Here is a 20,178-nt window from a genome sequence, read left to right as displayed (position 1 = left end):
CTACAAAGCAGGTGCTATTATTATGGCCATTTTACAGGCAAGGATACCGAGGCACAAAGCAGTTAAGTAACTGGTCCAAGGTCACCCATCTAGGAAGTCATGGAGGCAAGCTTTGAACTCAGACCGTCCAGCTGCAGAGCCCAAACTCTTTGCGGCACTGCTTTGCACAGCAACTCACCCAACGGGGACAGCCAGGGACTATAAAGTTCCTGTCTGATATGTTGAGATGTTTTTCCGATGGCTACTGAACTGATTGGATCAAACCATTTTGTTGTTGATGACGGTAATGATGCTGTTTGGTTGGTTGGTTGGTTTGGTTGTTTTCCCTGACTGAATTAATTCTGGCTCTGATGTGTCAAGCACCTTCATGTACATTATCTCATTTTATCTTCCCAATGATCCCATGACATGCCGATTACTATTCCTATCTTACAGAGGCTCAAACAAAGACTTATGCTTACCCAAAGTCATATTACTAGTGTTTAGACAGAGTGCAAAAGCTGAGTTGCCAGTGGCTATGGGAGAGGGCCTTCGGCTCAGAGACGAGAGAACATGATCCTGACCTCCAAACTTCCACCAAGAGATTCAGAGAGAAAAGCTGGAGGCGAAAGAGAGCAGGACTCTCCCAAGGCACCCAAGGGAGGAGAGCTACAGGAAACCTGCCTTCTCCTCATGTTTCCTGACTTGCAGTCACCATGACATGAGGAAAACAATCTTCCCTTCCAAAACTTGCTATGAAGATTGATTAGATACCAGAGGCAAAGTGCTTTGAAGGGCAGTGATGGAGGAAACACCCTGTGTTTGTGTTTGGCTTGATTCCCAAGGGACTTCAGACAGCGCTCAAGGCCATTGAATGGATCTGCTCTGGTGGCTGCGCTGCTTTGTGTGAGAAAGGAATTGTTTCCCAAAACATGTCTCCTGGAAGGGCTGCCAAAATCACCAGGCCCTGCTCCACACCCAGGCAAGTCTTCCTTCAGCCTGGCCATCACGCGAGGAAAAGGAAACTCACACAGTCAGTTCCGCCACGGGCTGGTCCATGAAATGTTGACGCGTACTTAGACATCAAAGTGTGCCTTTGGAGAAAACAATTACCAAATGTTTTAGAACATGACTCCAACATGTACATTTTATTGGGAGGGAAGAAGAAGATGAGATCAGTGGAAGAGACACAGTATCAAACCACAGAATCAGGATGGAAGGAGCATCTCAGGACACTTAGTCCAACCACATCCATGGTCTATTCCTCCTCTCCTAGCCAAGGAGTCAACAGCTTGTATCTGAACACCTTACCCACTGGGCAGGTAATGATAAGTAAGAGAAGAAACACATCATAGAAGTTAGCCGATGTTTTCAACATAAATATTCCTATCCCAAGCCATAGGCATCGTTAGTTTGGGAACTTTGAAAGCTGACTTTACAATATACTCTGTGGATGACACTGAATGAAAACAGGGGCTGTTATACATTGCTGGCGGAAATGGCACAATCTAGGTAGAGGTCAAATTAGCTCTATTTATTCAAATCAAAAAGTGCACCTATCCCTGGTAATCCAGTGGTTAAGACTCCATGCTTCCACTGCAAGGGGTCACAGGCTCGATCCCGGTCAGGGAAGTAAGATCCCACATGCCATGGAGTATGGCAAAAAAAAAAAAAAAAAAAAAAAAGTGCATATACCCTTTGACCCACTTCTGGGAATTTATCCTACATATATACCAGCGCATGTCAGAAATGAGATACACATAGTGTTTGTTATTCATTGCAGCACAGTTTGCAATGGTATCATGCTGGAAACCACCAAGTGTACATCAAAACAGATCTGGTTAATTAAAGTATGGTACATCCACATGGCAGAATACTGTGCAGCCGTAGAAAAGAAGACAAAAGCTCTCACTACACTGATATGGAAAGATCTCCAGGCTATACTGCTAAGTGAAGAATAGAAAAGCGTGGAGGAGGATATATAGAGCATGATGCCTTTTGCGCAATAAAGGGAGAAATAAGGCCGTATACTAATATTTGCTTATATGGGGAAACAATGCAAGGTGCATGAGAAATCAAGAAAAGTGGTTCTATGTTTGGGAAAGGGGTTGCAGAGTGGGGGGGGATGGGAACAGGTAGGAGAGAGACTTCCTCCGGATTTTTCTTTTTCTAATTTTTATTTTTAACCATGTGTATTTGTTATCTATTTAAACACACAAATAAACATAAATAAAACAAAATTTAGCCTTAAGTTTTTTGGAAGAAAGTTGGCGAGCAGATGGTAGAGAGTCCCATTGAAGCCAAGGTCTCCTGAGCTTTCTCTTCTCCATCCCCCTCCTAATCCAGCCTTCCAGCTCAGGGATCCACCCCTGCTACGGAACGCTCCATTCCCTCCCCACAGGGAGAGGAGACCTTGCTTTTCTCTCCCTTCCTGGGTCTTGCATCTCCAGGGCCTCAGACTTTGTCCACAGGCTACTGAAGCACTTCCAAGGCCAAGGGGAGGGCTGCACCCTGGTTCCCAGGCTGAGGAAGGCTATTGTGGGCAGGGGGGTTCCTACTTCAGTTTCTCTATCAACCAGCATTGCAGCTAACTTCCTTCCTAATTACTTAAGAAGCAGGCATGTCTCTCCAAGTCAAATAGCAATTGTTTCAGGAGACAACGTGATCTAGTCTCATAGGAGGAAAACATGTTCCTCCTGTCTCTTGGGGAATGATGACCTGGCATTATCTTGCTAGGGCACCTTGGATGCTTCTCCAGTCCGGCCTGGAGGGCAGGTGCTGCCACGAGGAAACAGCTGTTCCCGGCTCCTCTTCCCCGTGTAGGGTGCCACGCAGTACCGCCCAACAAGGGTCTTCCTGACCCCAGCTCTCCCACCTCTAAAAGAGGGACTGAAAGAGTTTTTCTGCACTCCATCACACAATAATTACATCTCCAAATACAACCTGTTAACAAAAGGTTTACCTGATTACTGATATAAAATAAAAAATAGTGATTCAACTGTATTGAGAGGATGGGGAGACAACAGGTGGAGGTGGTAACAAGAAAGTTAATACTGGGACTTCCCTGGCGGTCCAGTGGTTAAGACTCCGCGCTTCCACTGCAGGGGGCACGCGTTCAATCCTCAGTCAGGCAACCAAGATCCCGTGAGCCACATGGTGTGGCCAAATTAAAAAATATACATCAAAAAAAAAGAAAGCTAATACTTCACATATTATCATAACAGAAAAGTCAATCAATACACTATGTCTAAAAATGATATGTTGAGAAAAAAAGCAGTGTAAGCATAAAAATTTTGTATTATAAAGATAACTACCAAAAGAAGTGGGTGGAAGTGGTTGTCTGGGTGACAGGTAGGGGGACAGTGTGGGGAATGCGGTGAGAGGTGAATTCTCACTCTTTTTCATTACAGACTTTAAAAAACACATACGGATATTCCTTTCATACGTTGTTTTAGCTTAAAAATTAAATGTAAGTAAAAGAGAAAAAAAGGTTTAAATATACAGTATTAAAGCAACGAGGAAATCCTTCAACTCATCCATACCGAGTGGCAAAAACAGTCTATAAAAACAAGGACCTTTATTGAAAGTCAAAAGGTACATTTTATAATATGGTAACTACTATTAAGTGATGGGCTTTTGAAGGAACCATGTGCTTCTGATGCTTCAACATCCAGGGCATCGCTGACTCTGGAGAGACCACCCCTCCCCGGACTAGCTAATTCCTAGAGACTGTAAACCACAGGCCTGCCTCTGAGCATGCTTTTCATATGCAAACCAACCAATCCGGAGCCCACATCCCAACCACCTCCTTTCTCTCAAACTCTGGACCACTGTCCCCCCGCCCTAATCACCTGAGGGCCAGGTGTCAGGCAACCAGGGACAGCCCCTACATCCCAGAGCCCCTGAAATGATTCCAACCAGCCAACCCGAATCCTGCTGACCCTGCCTTAGCCTCTCCTTCCTACAGAAACCACAATACAGGCTCCTGCCCACAATTTTCTCTTGCTCCTTCTGTCTTTTCACTGACCCTGGTGCTTCCCCACGTGGTCCCCCATGGGGCGATGTGCACCCTCCTCTTAGGAATTGTGAGAACAAACTCTCTTCCCAATTGCAACCAGCTCCTGATCTGTTGGCCTCACCAGACCTGAATAATAAAGACGACATTTCAAAACAGCTTTATATGAGGGTGGCATTCTTTCAGAAAAGAAGGCTCTAGAATCATCTTGGTTAAATTTCAGATTAAGGGCTGGCCCCAGAAGGGACAACGCATCAGATCTGAAACTGCATTAGGAAAGTAAATCTTTCCATGAATACATAAATGGTGCACACTCCGTAACACAAACCTTCTAAGCAATCCACAGGTGTATCACAGTGTTTCCCGGGCATCGTCAGCTACAGTCTCACATGCCTACAGGATCTAATTTGCTCCTAAACAAAATCTCAGTGTGGGAGGTGAGTTAATGAAGACTTCTTTAGGTAATGCATGGGGCTGGAATTTGCAGCTACCCATTGACTGGACAGTAGCCTTCACTTCAGGCAAACAGAATCTGGAGCAAACTAAGTCGAGAAAGCAGGAAATTAGCGAAGATCAGCAAGAGTGAAGAAACTCTCTATGAAGAAATTTCAACAGGAATATATCATGTGTTAGTCAAGGCATTAACTTATTTGCAATAAGTTAAACATATAAATGCTCCCTCCTCCAAAAGGAGGGGGGAGGGGTACAGCAAAGATAGATTAGTGCTCAAAAGGTACAATCAGTATAGTGGGAAAACTCTTGTGATCAAGGGCATGAAAAGAGTGCATCAAAAACATCGCAAGTGTTATAAAGATCTGAGAGTGCTACAAGTGATGGTAATCGCCAGATATCAACCACCTAATGTACCAGGAACTGGGCTAGATTGCTTGTACGTCTTATCTCATTCAATCCTCCTAAAAATCCTATAGGATTGGTCTAGGAACGCCATTTCACTGGGTGAGACACTAAGGTTCGGTGTTATCTATTGCTACATGACAAATTACCCCAAAACTTAGCACCTTAAAGCAACCATAAACATTTATTATCTCAGTTTCTGTGGGTCAAGAGTTTGGGAGTAGCTTAGCTGGGTGGTTCGGGCTCAGAATCTCTCACAAGGTTGTAGGTAAGATGTTGGCAGAGTTGCAAGTCATCCGAAGGCTTGATTGGACCAGGAGGATCCAGCCAGGATGGCTCACTCACGTGGTCAGCAGGTTGCTGCCAGCTGGTAGGCAGCAGGCTTCAGTTTCTCACCCCATGGGGCTCTCCACACGGTAGCTTGTGTCCTTAAGACATGGCAGCTGGCCTGCCCCAGAACGATTGATCAAAGAGTGTGGAAGACAGAAGTTACACTGTCTTTTTATGACCCAGCCTCAGAAGTCACATATCCCTCACTACCCTGTTGGTTACACAGGTCAGCCCTATTCAGTGCAAGAGGGACTACACAAGAGCATGAAAACCAAGAAGAGAGAGTCATGGGGCCATCTTGAATGCTGGCTCCCACTGAGCCCAAGAGTATAAGTAATCTTCTACGGATCACTCAGCTACTTTCAAATCCCGGCTTACTCCGAAATCAGCGCTCTTGCCACCACACAACTGCCTCCCCAAAGCCTGCATGTAGGACGCTGCCAAATGAAGACAAAAGGTCCTAGTTATGCCACATCCCTGTTTCATTGTTTTCGCCAAAAGTTTTATCTTCAACCCCCTGGGAATTTTTTTTTAATATACATTGAAAGCTTAGCTCAGGCTTTCTAATGGGAATTGACGAAAAATAATTTTATCTTATTGAACTTTCCCTAAACAAACTTGCTGAACCTTATCCTTGGCTAGAGCTTTTTAAAAGACAATAATAAAAATAAGGGCTGCCCGCATTAATAGAAGACAAAATACTTCCAGGTTACAATCCATTTTGTGATCATTCCTATCTTTGAGAGTTCATCCGAATATGTTCAAATCTCTATGTTGTAGGAGGAGGTGATTGAAGGGCATTTTTATTCCCTTGAATAACAGGAAATCCATCATTTACTCTTTAGTAATAAAAACTGCATGTGTAAGAATTGGGACCATGCAAGTCAACTCAAATTAAAGATTTTATGACAGGGCGGTTATATTAAATCTTTTCAACAATTTATAGAAAGGATTTGAAATATGTCAAATGTATTTCTTTGAGTTTTTTCAAGTGAGAGGTTTTATTGCATCAAATCACAGAATCAGGAGAAAAATTACTCTTAGGTCATCCAGGTCTGGTCCCTGCCAATGTCATATTGCTCCCTTCAGGATCAAAGGCTGGGTATTAAGCCATCTGAAGTCAACCTCTTCTAATTAAAATGAAAGTCATAAAGCAAAGTATTTCAGTAATCTGCTATAACAATAATCCCAAATTTATATAGTAACTATATCCAAGAAATGTAAAGCAATTCACAATTTTTATTTCTCTCACCTGGAAACAAAAACTAAAGCCCCCAAGGCAAGTATAAGGGAACTTTCATTAACTTACATATTTATAGAATAAATGAATGTGCATGTGTATGTGTGTCTGCATGCATGTGTGGGGAGAGAGGGAGATGGAACTGAAATTTATTGAGCACCTACTGTGCACCAGGCTTTGAACTGGGTCCAGTGGACCCAAACATGAATAAGACTCTTCAAAGAAGTCACAGGTTGTTAAAGGATGTAGCTTTCCCAGTGAGGCTCAGGAAACACAGGGGCTGAGGAAGCCCTGACTCTGGACCCGACACAGCTGGTGCAGACTGAGAGGCAAAGCCATTTCTGTGCACAGAGGAGACACAGCATCTTTTCACACAGAAAGGAGAACCACTGCAAAGCCTCATGGTTCCTGCCTCCTCCCTGACATCAATTTAGGGTATGGACTCATCACGTGCCTTTTAGTAATAGCTCCAGTTGTGAATTAAAATGAGATTATATTTGGAAAAGCACAAGGTGAAAAGCACGATACAGGTTGGTCTCCCCATCTAGACTCGAGCTCCATATCTTGAGCAAGATGGTAAGATAGTAAATGTATAGGAGTCTACGTATTTTTCAAAACTCAAAGAACACTTAAAATAGGTATAATCGGGCTTCCCTGGTGGCGCAGTGGTTGAGAGTCCGCCTGCTGATGCAGGGGACGCGGGTTCGTGCCCCGGTCCGGGAGTATCCCACATGCCGCGGAGCGGCTGGGCCCCTGAGCCATGGCCGCTGAGCCTGCGCGTCCGGAGCCTGTGCTCTGCAATGGGAGAGGCCACAAGAGTGAGAGGCCCGCGTACCGCAAAAAAAAAATAGGTATACTCTATTATATGTAAATTATGACTAAATAATGTTAATTTTTTTAAAAAAGGACAGACTCAACCAGAAGAGCATATGCTCTTCCCGCTTCTTCTTTCCTTAATTGCAGGCATGATGCCTGGAGGCACAGCAGCCATTGTGACTATGAGGTAACAAGCATGAGGACAAAGACTAAACCTTAGGACAGCAGAGAAAAAAAGGTGTAAAGAACCTGGTGCATGAGGCCATTTTTGTGCTGCTGTACCATCTCTAGACTGTCAACCTTCACACTAGAATACAGTTTTGTTATTTCAGTCAAATTAATTCACACCCAAAATACAAAGGCCCTCCATCCAGATTATTTCCACTCCATCTTCATTTTTCATCAACTGAGAATGCATCCCTCCTCTTCTTCCAGCGCCCCAATCTAAGGATTCAAGCACATAATCTTCAAAGGTGCATTGTGAAAACAGGGGGCTGCCCAGATGCCAGGGGATACAAGTTCTCTGAAGACTCATGTCTCACTTGACCCGAGATGAGCAAACAGCACGCTCTTCAAAGAAATTTTCCCTCTCTCCCTCTTCAACTTCATGACTCTGATAACTTCCAGGTGATGTGCTTAAGTTCTACAGAAAGGGACTAGACGCTGGGAGACACTCAACACCTATTGTCAGCCTTTAAATCTCAGCCAAAATTGGATAGAGTCACCCTTTCAGCATCCTGTTACAGGATGCATTTAGAGCCTTGCAGAATGGGGATTTATAAGATGTATGGAGAAAAATATTGAACGATGCACCCCAGGTTGTAATCATAGCCTCTCCATTGGGAGTTTACTCACTGTCTGTCTCTTCACTAGAATGAAAACTTCAAGCGGTAAAGAGGGAAAGGGAGAGGTCAAGGGTGAGGTAAGGGAGCCAAACAAAAAAAGAAGAAAGAGATTGCCCCGAAAGAAAGCAAACGCACGATCGTATTTAGCCACTTTTACAAAGCTATATGTATGTGTGGTCACGTGTTTAAAGATAGTAAGTGAAAAGTATTTTTAAAAAAATGATCAATGACCTCCACCACATCTGATGGTTGATCCTTCACCTTCCGTGACTTCTCTGGATCTCTTGGAAGCATCTGACAAAATGGATCACTCCCTGTCTTGCAACGCCATCCTGACTTGGCTTGCACGATGCCATACTCTCCTAGTTTCCTTCCTGCCTCTCTGGACGATCCTTTTCAGCTTTCTTTGCTAGATTCTCCTCTAAATAGAAGAGTGTCCCAGGGCACTATCTGTCTACACTTATCTTCTCTGCCAACACTTACCCCCTACGAGTTCTCATCTAGTCCATGGCTTTCATGGCATTCCACATGCTGAGTGATATCTTGTCCAGATTTATAGCTCTAGTCCTTACCTCACCCATCAGGCACAGAATCTTATATCCCATTTCTCCCTCAACAACTAGCAGGCATCTCAAAACTAACATAACCAAAATAGAACTCTTAATCTCCCACCACAAACCCTGCCCCAGTCTTCCCAAGTCTGGAAATGGCAAACATTATTCATGTCAATGAATAATGACATTCATAAGTCAATGTCCTGGGACTCATCCTTAACTCCTCTTTCCCTGACATCTAATCCACCAGCAACTCCTGCTACCTCTACCTTCAAAATGTGTCCCAGATCCAAGCTCCACTGCGGCCCTAGCCAAACCACCATCATCCCTCTCTTAAGCTACCTGAATACCCTCCTAATTGCCATGTATGCATCCACGCTTGTCCCCTTTGCTCCACACGGCAGCCAGTGATCGCTTTTAAACATAAATCAGATCACGTCAATCCACTGCTCAGAATCTTCCATGATGACTTTTTCGGCTGGCCAGTTTCCTAGCCAATATCAACTCCCCATCCCCACTCCCACTCCCACTCTGGGCCCCACTTCTTGGGAAAAGAAATGTACAGAGCTACAATCTATATTTCCCAGATTCCTTTGCAGTTATGGAGGCTACGTGACACAGTTCTAACCAATGAGACAGAAGGAGAAATCACTGGATAGGGATTCTAAGGAAGCCATTGTTTTTCTGAGAAAAGGGAGTCTGTAGTACTGTATATCTTTTGACCTTTTCTCTTCTCCTTTGTTCCTGCCTAGAAAGCAAATACACAAAGGCGGAGCAAAAGACGTCAGGAAAGTAAGGAGATGGCAGATGCATCAGCCCTTGTACGCTCATCCTTGGATTCCTTGTTAGGTGAGAAAATAATGAATCCCTTATTTGGTTAAGTTGCTGTGGTGGAGTTTCTATGACATAGCCAAATACAGTCCTGGCACAGGCTTCCAATCACCCTTAGAATGAATCCCCAACGTCTTATACAACCTCTCCAAGAGCATCTCCTCCCACTCTCCTCCTTACTCTTCCTGCACCGGTGTCACAGGCCCTCCGGGCTATTTTTGGAACATACCACGTTTATTTCCACCTCAGTGTCTTTGCCCTTGCTGTTCTGCTGCATTGCTCATACCCTACATCTTTCAATGCTTTATCTGCACCCTCTCTTTACTCAGTTTTCTGCTTTAATGTCACCTCTGCACCACGGTGTTGCCTTGACTACTCCATCCAAAACTGGCTCCTTCACACTCTTTAACTCTTTAGTGATTTATTTTTATTCATAGCGTTTACCAATATCTAAAATTGTCTCTACCTGAGAGTACTTTTTTTATTAACTTGTTTCCTTAATATCCATCTACTCCACTGGAATGACAGCTTCAAGAGGTACAGGCACATCCCCAGTACCTAGAAGAACACACAGCAGGCATTCATTCAAAAGATATTGATTCGGGTTTCCCTGGTGGCGCAGTGGTTGAGAGTCTGTCTGCCGATGCAGGGGACGCGGGTTTGTGCCCCGGTCCGGGAAGATCCCACATGCTGCGGAGGGGACCGTGAACCACGGCCGCTGAGCCTGCGCATCCGGAGCCTGTGCTCCGCAACGGGAGAGGCCACAACAGTGATAGGCCCGCGTACCGCCAAAAAGAAAAAAAAAAAAAAAAGCAAAGATACTGATTCAATCAATCAGTTAAGGACATCTTGAACTTAAGGCAGACTCTTCCTTACAGTTCACCTTGTTGTTCTTGTTGTTGTTGTTTTTATTGGCTGTGTTGGGTCTTCGTTGCTGTGCTCTGGCTTTCTCTAGTTGCGGCGAGCGGGGGCTACTCTTCGTTGTGCTGCACGGGCTTCTCACTGCAGTGGCTTCTCTTGTTGCGGAGCACGGGCTCTAGGCGAGCCGGCTTCAGTAGTTGTGGCTCGTGGGCCCTAGAGCGCAGGCTCAGTAGTTGTGTCGCACGGGCTTAGTTGCTCCACGGCATGTGGGATCTTCCCGGACCAGGGAACGAACCTGTGTCCCCTGCACTGGCAGGCCGATTCTTAACCACTGAGCCACCAGGGAAGTCCCAGTTCACCTTGTATTGCAAAAAAAGCAGTTTGGTATTAGATTTATTTTGGTTTTGTTGTTGTTCTTGTTGTAGTTGTTATACTAGCACTTCTGGGGGACTAGCGTATTTTGTATCTGCACCCTTAGCATACAATGGCCTCATGGCCTCACCCAAATTTCTGAACCGGCTCCGCCTCCGTAAGTTAAAACTGACTTAGTGACTGAATTTAGCAGCAATGCGTTCAGACACCTGCACTGCCCGTGAACAAGGCCGGGACATTATCATCCTTTTGGTTTCTCCCAGATTATCCAAATGACGGTGAGTGGTGAACCATAGAGACTCATTTTCTCCCTGACCTTTTCTAGACTGGGCCAGGGACATGATAAATCCGTTCTCAGTGTGGACAGTATCATGCCAGAGTGATACAGGCGTCAGATGCCTGGTTCCCACCCCACCTCACCAGCTACTTGGCCCGTTTCAGCTCTCGGGGTTACGGGGAGGAATAAAGGAGATTTGGGACCCCGCGAGCTCTGCGGGCTTCCCCGCTCACAAGTGAATCTGGATCCGGGTTTTTTACTTCCCTCTTACCCTCTTGCTTTGCCTTGCCGCCCAGCCCCAACCCGAAACCCACGCCGCCCACCAGGCGGCCGGCAGACCACCCCAGAGCCCCTCGGGTGCCCGGCCCCCGGCAGAAACCTGCCCACTCCCGTCGGCCCCCGCGGCCGCTCCCGTCTCCATGGGAACGAAGGCAGCCAACCGGCGCGGCGGCTTCCGCTCCGCCCCGACGGAGGCGAGGACTCTGGCAGCGCCTGGGGTTCCGGCGGGTCTGCCGGCTGCGGGCCGCGATGCTGAAGGCCAAGATCCTCTTCGTGGGGCCCTGCGAGGTGAGGCCTGGGCCGGCGGGGCGGCAAGCGGGACCCGGGCGGGCGTGGGGCCCAGGAGCCGGGAGCCCAGTCCCACCGCGGCCATCCTGGTGTGCGCCGCTGGCTTCACCGTGAACTCGGTGTTCCCAGACCTCGACCCGGTTGTACTAAGGCCCGAAGGCCCAAGGTAGTGAGTGGCGTTATGGAATCAGAGCCTAGATCTCACGACTCTCCTTTGCGCCTGTGGCTCTCCCTAATGAGATATGTCTGTGGAACAAGAAAACCAGGAGGAAAGACTGAACCATTACCTGGTCTTGGAGCAGTTAGCTTTTCCATGTGGGTGGTGATGGCGGGGGATTAAATCTACCTGTGTACTTCACACCGTACACAAGAATAAAATTCGGATGGACTAAAAAGCTAAATGTGTAAAAGAACAACTGTGGAAGTAGTAAATGAATAACTCTCCAACTTAAACACCCATCAGAATTGCCTGGTGGTCAGTTGCACAACTCGCTGGTCCTATCCCAGAGTTTTGATTCAGTAGGTCTGGGAGGGACCTGAGAATTTGCATTTTGTTGATGCTGGTCGTCCGGGGACCACTTGCTGGGAACCACTGTAGTAGATGAATATATGGAAAGCTATGTTTTGAATCTTGTGACGGGAAGGTCTTAAACACAACACAAAAACGAAGACGCCTGAAAAGAAATGACAGCAAAGTTAAAGCCAGGGGAAACTATTAGCAAAATGCATGACAAAGAAAGGATTCATAGGTAGAACATACAGGAAAGTTTAAGAATCAATAAAGAAAAGAGAAGCAACTCAAGATAATGTGGCAAAGTCTGTGCACAAGAAATACAACTGACCAATAAGTATGAAAAGTCGCACAGTCGCAGAACACAGAACAAACAGATGGCACTTATGTGCTCATCAGTTTGGATGAGAAAAGTTTAGAATATTGATAACATGCAGTGTTAGAATGCTTTCAGGGAACGGAGTATTCTGGGATTGCAATTTTAAATGTGCACAGCTTTTAGCGTGGCAGTTACGTTTCTCAAAAGCTACTGTAGCTAAGGACTCCTCCACGCTCCCCATGAGTCCTATACAATGTGGAACAGATGGAAACACCCTCGGTGCCCATCAGTGAGCAAATGTCTGGATAAACTAAGGTACATTCTTCCTTTGTGCAGCAGTGAAACAAAATAAGGCAAATCCATGTAAACTGACACAGAGAACTCTCCAAGACTTAAACTGTTAAACAGGCAAGTAACAACAATATGCTCGGAATTATGAAAAGCAAAACAAACACAGGTATCTTTTTTAAATGTAAATTCTCAAACATATACAAGGGGAGAGAGCACAGTGAACCCTAGTATCCATTACCTGGCTTCAACAACAGAATTATTTCTGCACATACACATCTCCCTCTCCCTTACTATTCTTCTAATTTACCAGCCTTTCTAGTCCTTAAATGTGCCGCGTCCATTCCTGCCTGGTGCCTTTGAACTAGCTATTCCCTCTGCTGGGAAGCAGGTGAAGTCACCCAGCAGCAGAGCCAGCACTGAAATCTGTGCTCCCGGCAGCCCAGAGCAGGCTGTGCCCACCCAACCAGAGAGAGAGCCCTCTGCCCTGGTGATCTCAGGGCGGCCGTGGCCTCTACTGCATCCCACCTGGGTCCAGGCTGGCTATTGGAGGGCCTGCTTATGGTTTACTTTTCTGCTCTTCAGCAATGATCTTTCACTGTCTTCATTTTCACAGAGTGGAAAAACTGTTTTGGCCAACTTCCTGACAGAATCTTCTGACATCACCGAATACAACCCAACCCAAGGAGTGAGGTGAGCCCTGACCAGTCCGCGTCCCACGCAGTCCCTGACCATCACCCGCCCCTGACTTTGGCATCCCCAAAGTATATTGTTTCCTAAGGAGAGGTGCTCTTGTTTTTATGTTTAGGATCCTGGAATTTGAGAACCCACACGTTACCAGCAACGACAGAAGCACGGGGTGTGAATTTGAGCTCTGGGACTGTGGTGGCGATCCAAAGTACGTTTCCTTTAGAGCATTTGCTCCATCAAATGATTCCAAAGTCAGCTGCCTGCCAGGCATCTTGGACTTGGGCCTAGCGAGCGCCCTTCCTAGCATGTGTTAGGGGCTCCATCAATTACTGGTGACATGCATTGCTCTTGAAACTTTAGTGACTGGGTTATGATACAGTGAGAGGTCATCCATCCATGATTAATACTTAGACATCGTTTTCAAAGTCCACAGTTAGAAACCAGAACCATTGCTAATACGTGGAATCGAAAAAAAATGGTACGAGTGAACTTATTTATAAAACAGAAATAGAGGGCTTCCCTGGTGGCGCAGTGGTTGAGAGTCCGCCTGCCGATGCAGGGGACACGGGTTCGTGCCCTGGTCCGGGAAGATCCCACATGCCACGGAGCGGCTGGGCCCGTGAGCCATGGCCGCTGAGCCTGCGCGTCCGGAGCCTGTGCTCCGCAACGGGAGAGGCCACAACAGTGAGAGGCCCGCATACCACACACACAAAAAAAAAACAGAAATAGAGTCACAGATGTAAAAAACAAACATATGGTTACCAGGGAGGAAAGTGGCGGGGGGCTGATAAATTGGGAGAGTGGGATTGACATATACACACTACTGTGTATAAAACAGATAACTAATAAGGACCTACTATATTAGCACAGGGGACTCAATACTCTATAATGGCCTATATGGGAAAAGAATCTAAAAAAGAGTGGATATGTGTATATGTATAACTGGATCACTTTGCTGTATAGCAGAAACTAACACAACAGTGTAAATCAACTCTACTCCAATAAAAATTAAAAACAAAACAAATGCAGAAGCCAGAGCCACCTACCCTTCACGCTGCGTCCTTTTCTGCCACGCAGGTTCGAGTCTTGCTGGCCAGCCCTGATGAAGGACTCTCATGGGGTGGTGGTCGTCTTCAATGCTGACATCCCAGGCCACCTGAAGGAAATTGAGATGTGGTATTCCTGCTTCGTCCAGCAGCAGTTTTTACAGGACACTCAATGTCTGTTAATTGCACACCACAAACCAGGCTCTGGAAGTGACAAAGGAAACCTGGCTTTGGGTAGGAAGCCTGGACTTCTCCTTTCTGCTGTAGTCTGAAAAGCTCTGGGCATTTCTATATTGCCCTGTGTCTTGGAAACCAGCAGCCCTGTGCAGTTAAAGAGCATCTGCTGTGTCCTAGACATTTGTTTTTCTTACCACGTAAATCAGAACTGCTGGGTTGGAAGATCTGCTGTACCATCCAGGCCAGGATGCAGACACTTTAAAAGTAGGCAGACACTAAGAGGGGAAAAAAACCTGGTTTTAGCCACTCATCGGTACTATTAGGGACACTCTTTCCTGACTTGCCTTTAAGCTCCAGTTTGCATGTGACACACACCATTACAGAGGTGTCAAAGTGACCATAAAAAACTCAAAATTCAGAAATGCCTTCCTCTGGTGTAAGAACAAAGAGGGCCTGGAAGTGGCTTGGAGAGCTGTGATCCTGTTGCCAGGTGGCAGTGTGATGAAACCTTTCTCTGTTAAATTGTGTCAAGCAAGGCACAACTTTATTTTTGGACTTGGGAAAGTTAAAGAAATTGGCTCCTGTACCACTCAGGTCCTGGGACTTCCCTGGTGGTCCAGTGGTTAAGACTCCTCACTCCCAATGCAGGGGGCCCGCGTTCGATCCCTGGTCAGGGAACTAGACCCTGCGTGCCACAATTAAGACCCAGCTCAGCCAAATAAATAAATAAATATTTTTTTAAAATAAAAAATAAAAGACTCAGGTCCTTTGGAGCTAGGAATAGCCCCTCACTAAAAGTTCCTGCCTAATTACATTATTTTCTTTTTTAAGCACCACCCTTGAACAAGCTGAAGCTGGTGCACTCAAATCTTGAGGATGACCCAGAAGACATCAGAATGGAGTTCGTAAAGTATTTAAGAAGCATAATCAACTCAGTGTCTGAGAGCAGAGACCGGGAGGAGATGTCAATTATCACCTAACCGGCCTTCACCTAGACGCTTCCGCATCCCAAATGAAGTCAATTTCAGTGCAGATCTGAAATCCATCCACCTACTAAGGTTCTCATCTCCCTTTGGCTGTAGAAGACATTTTCCTTATTTAGCCAAAGGTAACAGTCAGCCAGGGAGTTGACTCATACCATCTATTCTCTGTCCTCAGTTCAGCTGAGAAACTCCTGTTATTGAATTCTGATACCTTTGCCCCAGATCTCTCCAGAGAGCTGGAAAACTGAGGTGGTTTTTTTTTCCCCTTCACATTATGCCATACTGTAAAAGTTGTGGAATCATAACTGTCACAGCCCAGTGATACCAACAGTAGTTCAATCCACGTACATTGGTTTAAATGTGATTTTCATTCCTTAATCTGTACAATCTGCCTAGGATATTCTTGAAAAATATTAGCATTTAACCTCTGCAAGATTTTATTTTTATTTAGGTGTCCTTGATATCTGGACACTGTATCACACTGGAAGGTGGAATACATATACATCTTCTAAAAACGTTTTTTATTATCTCAGGGGAATTTAATTCTTTTTTTTTTTGAATTTAATTCTTAAATATTATTTCATGTAATACAGGGAAAAACAATGTGATGTTGTCATAACAACCATTTGTAAAAATAGTCAAAAGATTTAATGCTCAGGATAAGCAAATATGGTGAGTTTATAGCTTATTGTACAAGTGAGTTTGTTTTAGTGATCTTACGAATTATTGTTCTTCCATAATTTGTACTTTTTGAATTTTTTAATACAGCCAACCTGAAAATATATTAAGTAGATCAAAAGTTAGATGTAGGGACTTCCCTGGTGCCGCAGCAGTTAAGAATCCACCTGCCAACTCAGGGGACATGGGTTCCATCCCTGGTCTGGAAGATCCCACATGCCACAGAGCAGCTAAGCCCATGAGCCACAACTACTGAGCCTGTGCTCTAGAGCCCGTGAGCCACAACTACTGAGCCTGCGTGCCCCAACTACTGAAGCCAGTGCGCCTAGAGCCCGTGCTCCACAACAAGAGAAGCCACCACAATGAGACTCCCGCGTACCGCAATGAAGAGTAGCCCCTGCTCGCTGCAACTAGAGAAAGCCTGCACGCAGCAACGAAGTCCCAACGCAGCCAAAAAAAAAAAAAAAAAAGTTAGATGTAGGTCTTTTCAACTGAGAGTGGAAGAAAAGTAGAGACACAAGAGATGAAATATATGCTTGTCTGTGTTTCACTCTTACAATGAAGAGGGCTGTGTGTGGGCAGTCTGCTTGAGAGAGTGGTGTTGGCAGATAACGACAGTTCCCTGGTAAATTTATTTATTTATTTTTAAATTTTATTTTTATTTATTTATTTTTGGCTGCATTGGGTCTTTGTTGCTGTGTGCGGGCTTTCTCTAGTTGCGGCAAGCAGAGGCTAGTCTTCATTGTGGTGCATGGGCTTCTCACTGTGGTGGCTTCTCTTGTTGTGGAGCACGGGTTCTAGGTGCACTGGCTTCAGTAGTTGCGGCACACAGCCTCAGTAGTTGCGGCACACAGCCTCAGTATTTGTGGCTGACGGGCTTTAGAGTGCAGGCTCAGTAGTTGTGGCACACAGGCTTAGTTGCTCCACAGCATGTGGGATATTCCCGGACCAGGGATCGAACCCGTGTCCCCTGCATTTGCAGGAGGATTCTTAACTACTGTGCTACCAGGGAAGCCCCCTGGTAAATTTAGACTGAACTACAGTCAACTCTTAGTAAACTGCCTGGATTATCCGTGAGCACATTTTAGGCCCAGGTTAATTTCCTTCTGCCTGACCTGCTCTCAGTTGGAACTTTTGCAAGGAACACAAGATTACGTTAATGCAAACTGTAGTAAATCTTCTTTACATAATAGCTGCAATAATAATAATTGATCTTGAGACTACAGCTCCAAAACAGAGATTATTTTTATCTGATTTTTAATGATTATCCAAGAGCTCAATAGAAAAATTACCCCAGCAGCTTTCATTTATGTCCATAGCCAGAGTACAACCCTTGTGAGCCCTTGAATCGAGAAAAATGTTTTAAAATTTAAGAGGCCAGGACTTCCCTGGTGGCGCAGTGGTTAAGAATCTGCCTGCCAGGCCAAGGTGTCAGGGTTTGAGCTGCCACTGAAGGATGTTCACTGCAGGTTGATGTGGTCGGATCTCCATGGTAGAAAAGCCCCTCTGACCTCAGTGTGAGGGCTGGATCAGAAGGAGGACGAGTGTAGAGGTGGCTGCTGTCATTCCTTGGTTTGTGGCCCCATCACTCCAGTCTTCAAGGCCAGCATCTTCAAATCTCTCTCTGCTCCATCTTCACATTATCTTCGCCTCTGTGTATCTGACTCAAATCTCCCTCAACCTCATTCTTGTAAGGATACTTAAAATTGCATTGAGGGCCCAGGATAATCTCCCCATCTAAAGATCCTTAATTTAGTCACATCTGCAAAGACGCTTTTTCCAAGCAAAGTATCATTTACAGGATGTGCACGTCACAGGGAGTGGGGTCTGATGTCTTTGCGGGCCATTATTCAGCCTACCACAGATGCTGTTCACTGAGGCATTAATGGAAGAGGACGAGCAGGTTTTGGGGGAGTGACAAAGGACTAGTTCAAGGTGACTCAGCTAGGGAGTTAGGGACTGGGACAGAACTGGATCCCATGCCCCCACTCTTTCCACTGTCTTGTGTAACTGGGCAGATGAGTTTACAAGTGGACCTGGCTAAGAGTCTCACCCTTTGAGACTGAACCTAGTAAAGCAATAACAACCACAGCAACAACAGCAGGGCAGATAACCATTTTTGGAGCTAAACCATCCAGAAAATGGTTTGCAAGTATGTTGCAGATAGATCTAGCATCATATTTCTTTTTTTTTTTTTTTTTTTTGCGGTACGCGGGCCTCTCACTGCTGTGGCCTCTCCCGCTGCGGAGCACAGGCTCCAGACGCGCAGGCTCAGCGGCCATGGCTCACGGGCCCAGCCGCTCCGCGGCATGTGGGATCTTCCCGGACCGGGGCACGAACCCGTGTCCCCTGCATCGGCAGGCAGACTCTCAACCACTGTGCCACCAGGGAAGCCCCATCATATTTCTTGAAACCAATCAAATGACCAAGTAGTATTCTGAAGCTCTGTTGTAAAGAAAATTACAACTTATATTGTAACCTGAATGTCCATATCTCAAAATTGTTCAGGAAAGCTCCTGGAGATCATTATACATTTGCTGGAACGCCAGAAGACCCTTATGTCCAAAGTGTAGGCTAAGTTCCTATAACAACAGATGGAGCTTTGCTGGTAACTGAGAACAAATAAGAGTTAATAAAAGAGCAGTGCTCCTGATACCCATTGAAAAGGTAACTGCATTGGTACCACTTAAGAAAATCATTCTGAACTGTGGCCCTTCTAGATCTTGACTTCAGCGTTCCCCACCTGATTCCTGAGAACTACCTGAATATCCTGGCCGTGGCGGATGCTTTTTCAACAAACGTACTCTTTCCTCAGGCAAGAAATGAAGGATTCTACATTTTAAAAACCAAAACCAAAGAAATAAATGAGGAAGATGGAAACTCTGCTTTTGAATGTTAAGAAGAAATTACGTATTTTTGACTGTGACTTCTAAACTGCTTTATCAGTTAAATAATTCTCTATGTTTATGATCTGGGCCATTCTTCCTACCGAAGTTAAAAGCTAATGGAAATGTTGTGTCTGCCAAGTATTCCCACTTCAAAAGGAAAGTTTCTTGGTGCTTTGATGTGAGCAACACCTCATCTGTCTTCTTACACCGTACAGTTCACTCCTATCTAGGCTTTCTGATAGCCTTTAAAAGTATGCCTCCTTTCTCTAAAGCCTCAGGCAGATTCACTCCACACTTACAGCTCTTTGGATCAAGTGTAATTATAGATCTTAGACTTTCAAAGTGTTGTGTAAAAAAAAAACATCTATTAAGACTGTTTATAATCCTCCCGGAGTTTTGTGATAAGTAATTCATACAAGAACCATCGTGTTGTTGTTTTTTGTTTTAATCTTTTGTGTGACTTTACAAGACCTGGAAAACACCTAGGTGTGAATTAATCAGATCATGTAATGAAATATTTTGTTCAGAGAAATAAAATCCTAATTTTATCAAAGTATGAGGAACTTGGTTTCTACTGATAGAAACCTATTTCAAGTACTTTTCAAGAATATTTTGCAAATCCATCTACACTTGGAATGTACCACCCTTTTGGGGGGGGCAACTGTAAAAAGCAAAAAGTTGTGCTCTGCATTTTTAAAAAGTGGTGGCAATGGGCTTCCCTGGTGGCGCAGTGGTTGAGAGTCCGCCTGCCGATGCAGAGCACACGGGTTCGTGCCCCGGTCCGGGAAAGATCCCACATGCTGCGGAGCGTATGGGCCCGTGAGCCATGGCCGCTGAGCCTGCGCGTCCGGAGTCCGCAACGGGAGAGGCCACAAGAGTGAGAAGCCCGCGTACCGCAAAAAAAAAAAAAAAAAAAAAGTGGTGGCAATGGCTTTAAGATATCAATCACAAATGAGATGAACAATCTAAAGAGAATGGTTCTTACATATGAGGAGACTAGTGTGAGACAGTAGGTGAGAGGTCAAATATACATGCCAGCCGGTTACTTGGTTTTAT

General features: G+C 45.3%; 1 protein-coding gene across 1 annotated transcript; it reads left to right on the top strand.

The window, feature by feature from the left end:
• The first annotated feature begins 11,432 nt into the window (after positions 1 to 11,432).
• IFT22 (intraflagellar transport 22) lies at positions 11,433 to 16,951 on the top strand. The gene is made up of 5 exons (XM_082669824.1): positions 11,433 to 11,542; positions 13,277 to 13,353; positions 13,469 to 13,558; positions 14,428 to 14,630; positions 15,405 to 16,951. Exons 1-5 carry the CDS (start codon positions 11,504 to 11,506, stop codon positions 15,551 to 15,553), a joined length of 558 nt encoding a protein of 185 aa, XP_082525950.1. The 5' UTR covers positions 11,433 to 11,503; the 3' UTR covers positions 15,554 to 16,951.
• The last annotated feature ends 3,227 nt before the right edge of the window (positions 16,952 to 20,178 follow it).

This window comes from Grampus griseus, assembly GCF_964374135.1.
Source record: "Grampus griseus genome assembly, chromosome: 14".
Classification (NCBI taxonomy): domain Eukaryota; kingdom Metazoa; phylum Chordata; class Mammalia; order Artiodactyla; family Delphinidae; genus Grampus; species Grampus griseus.
Note: the sequence above shows the minus strand (reverse complement) of the source record. Positions and strands in the feature narration are given on the sequence as shown.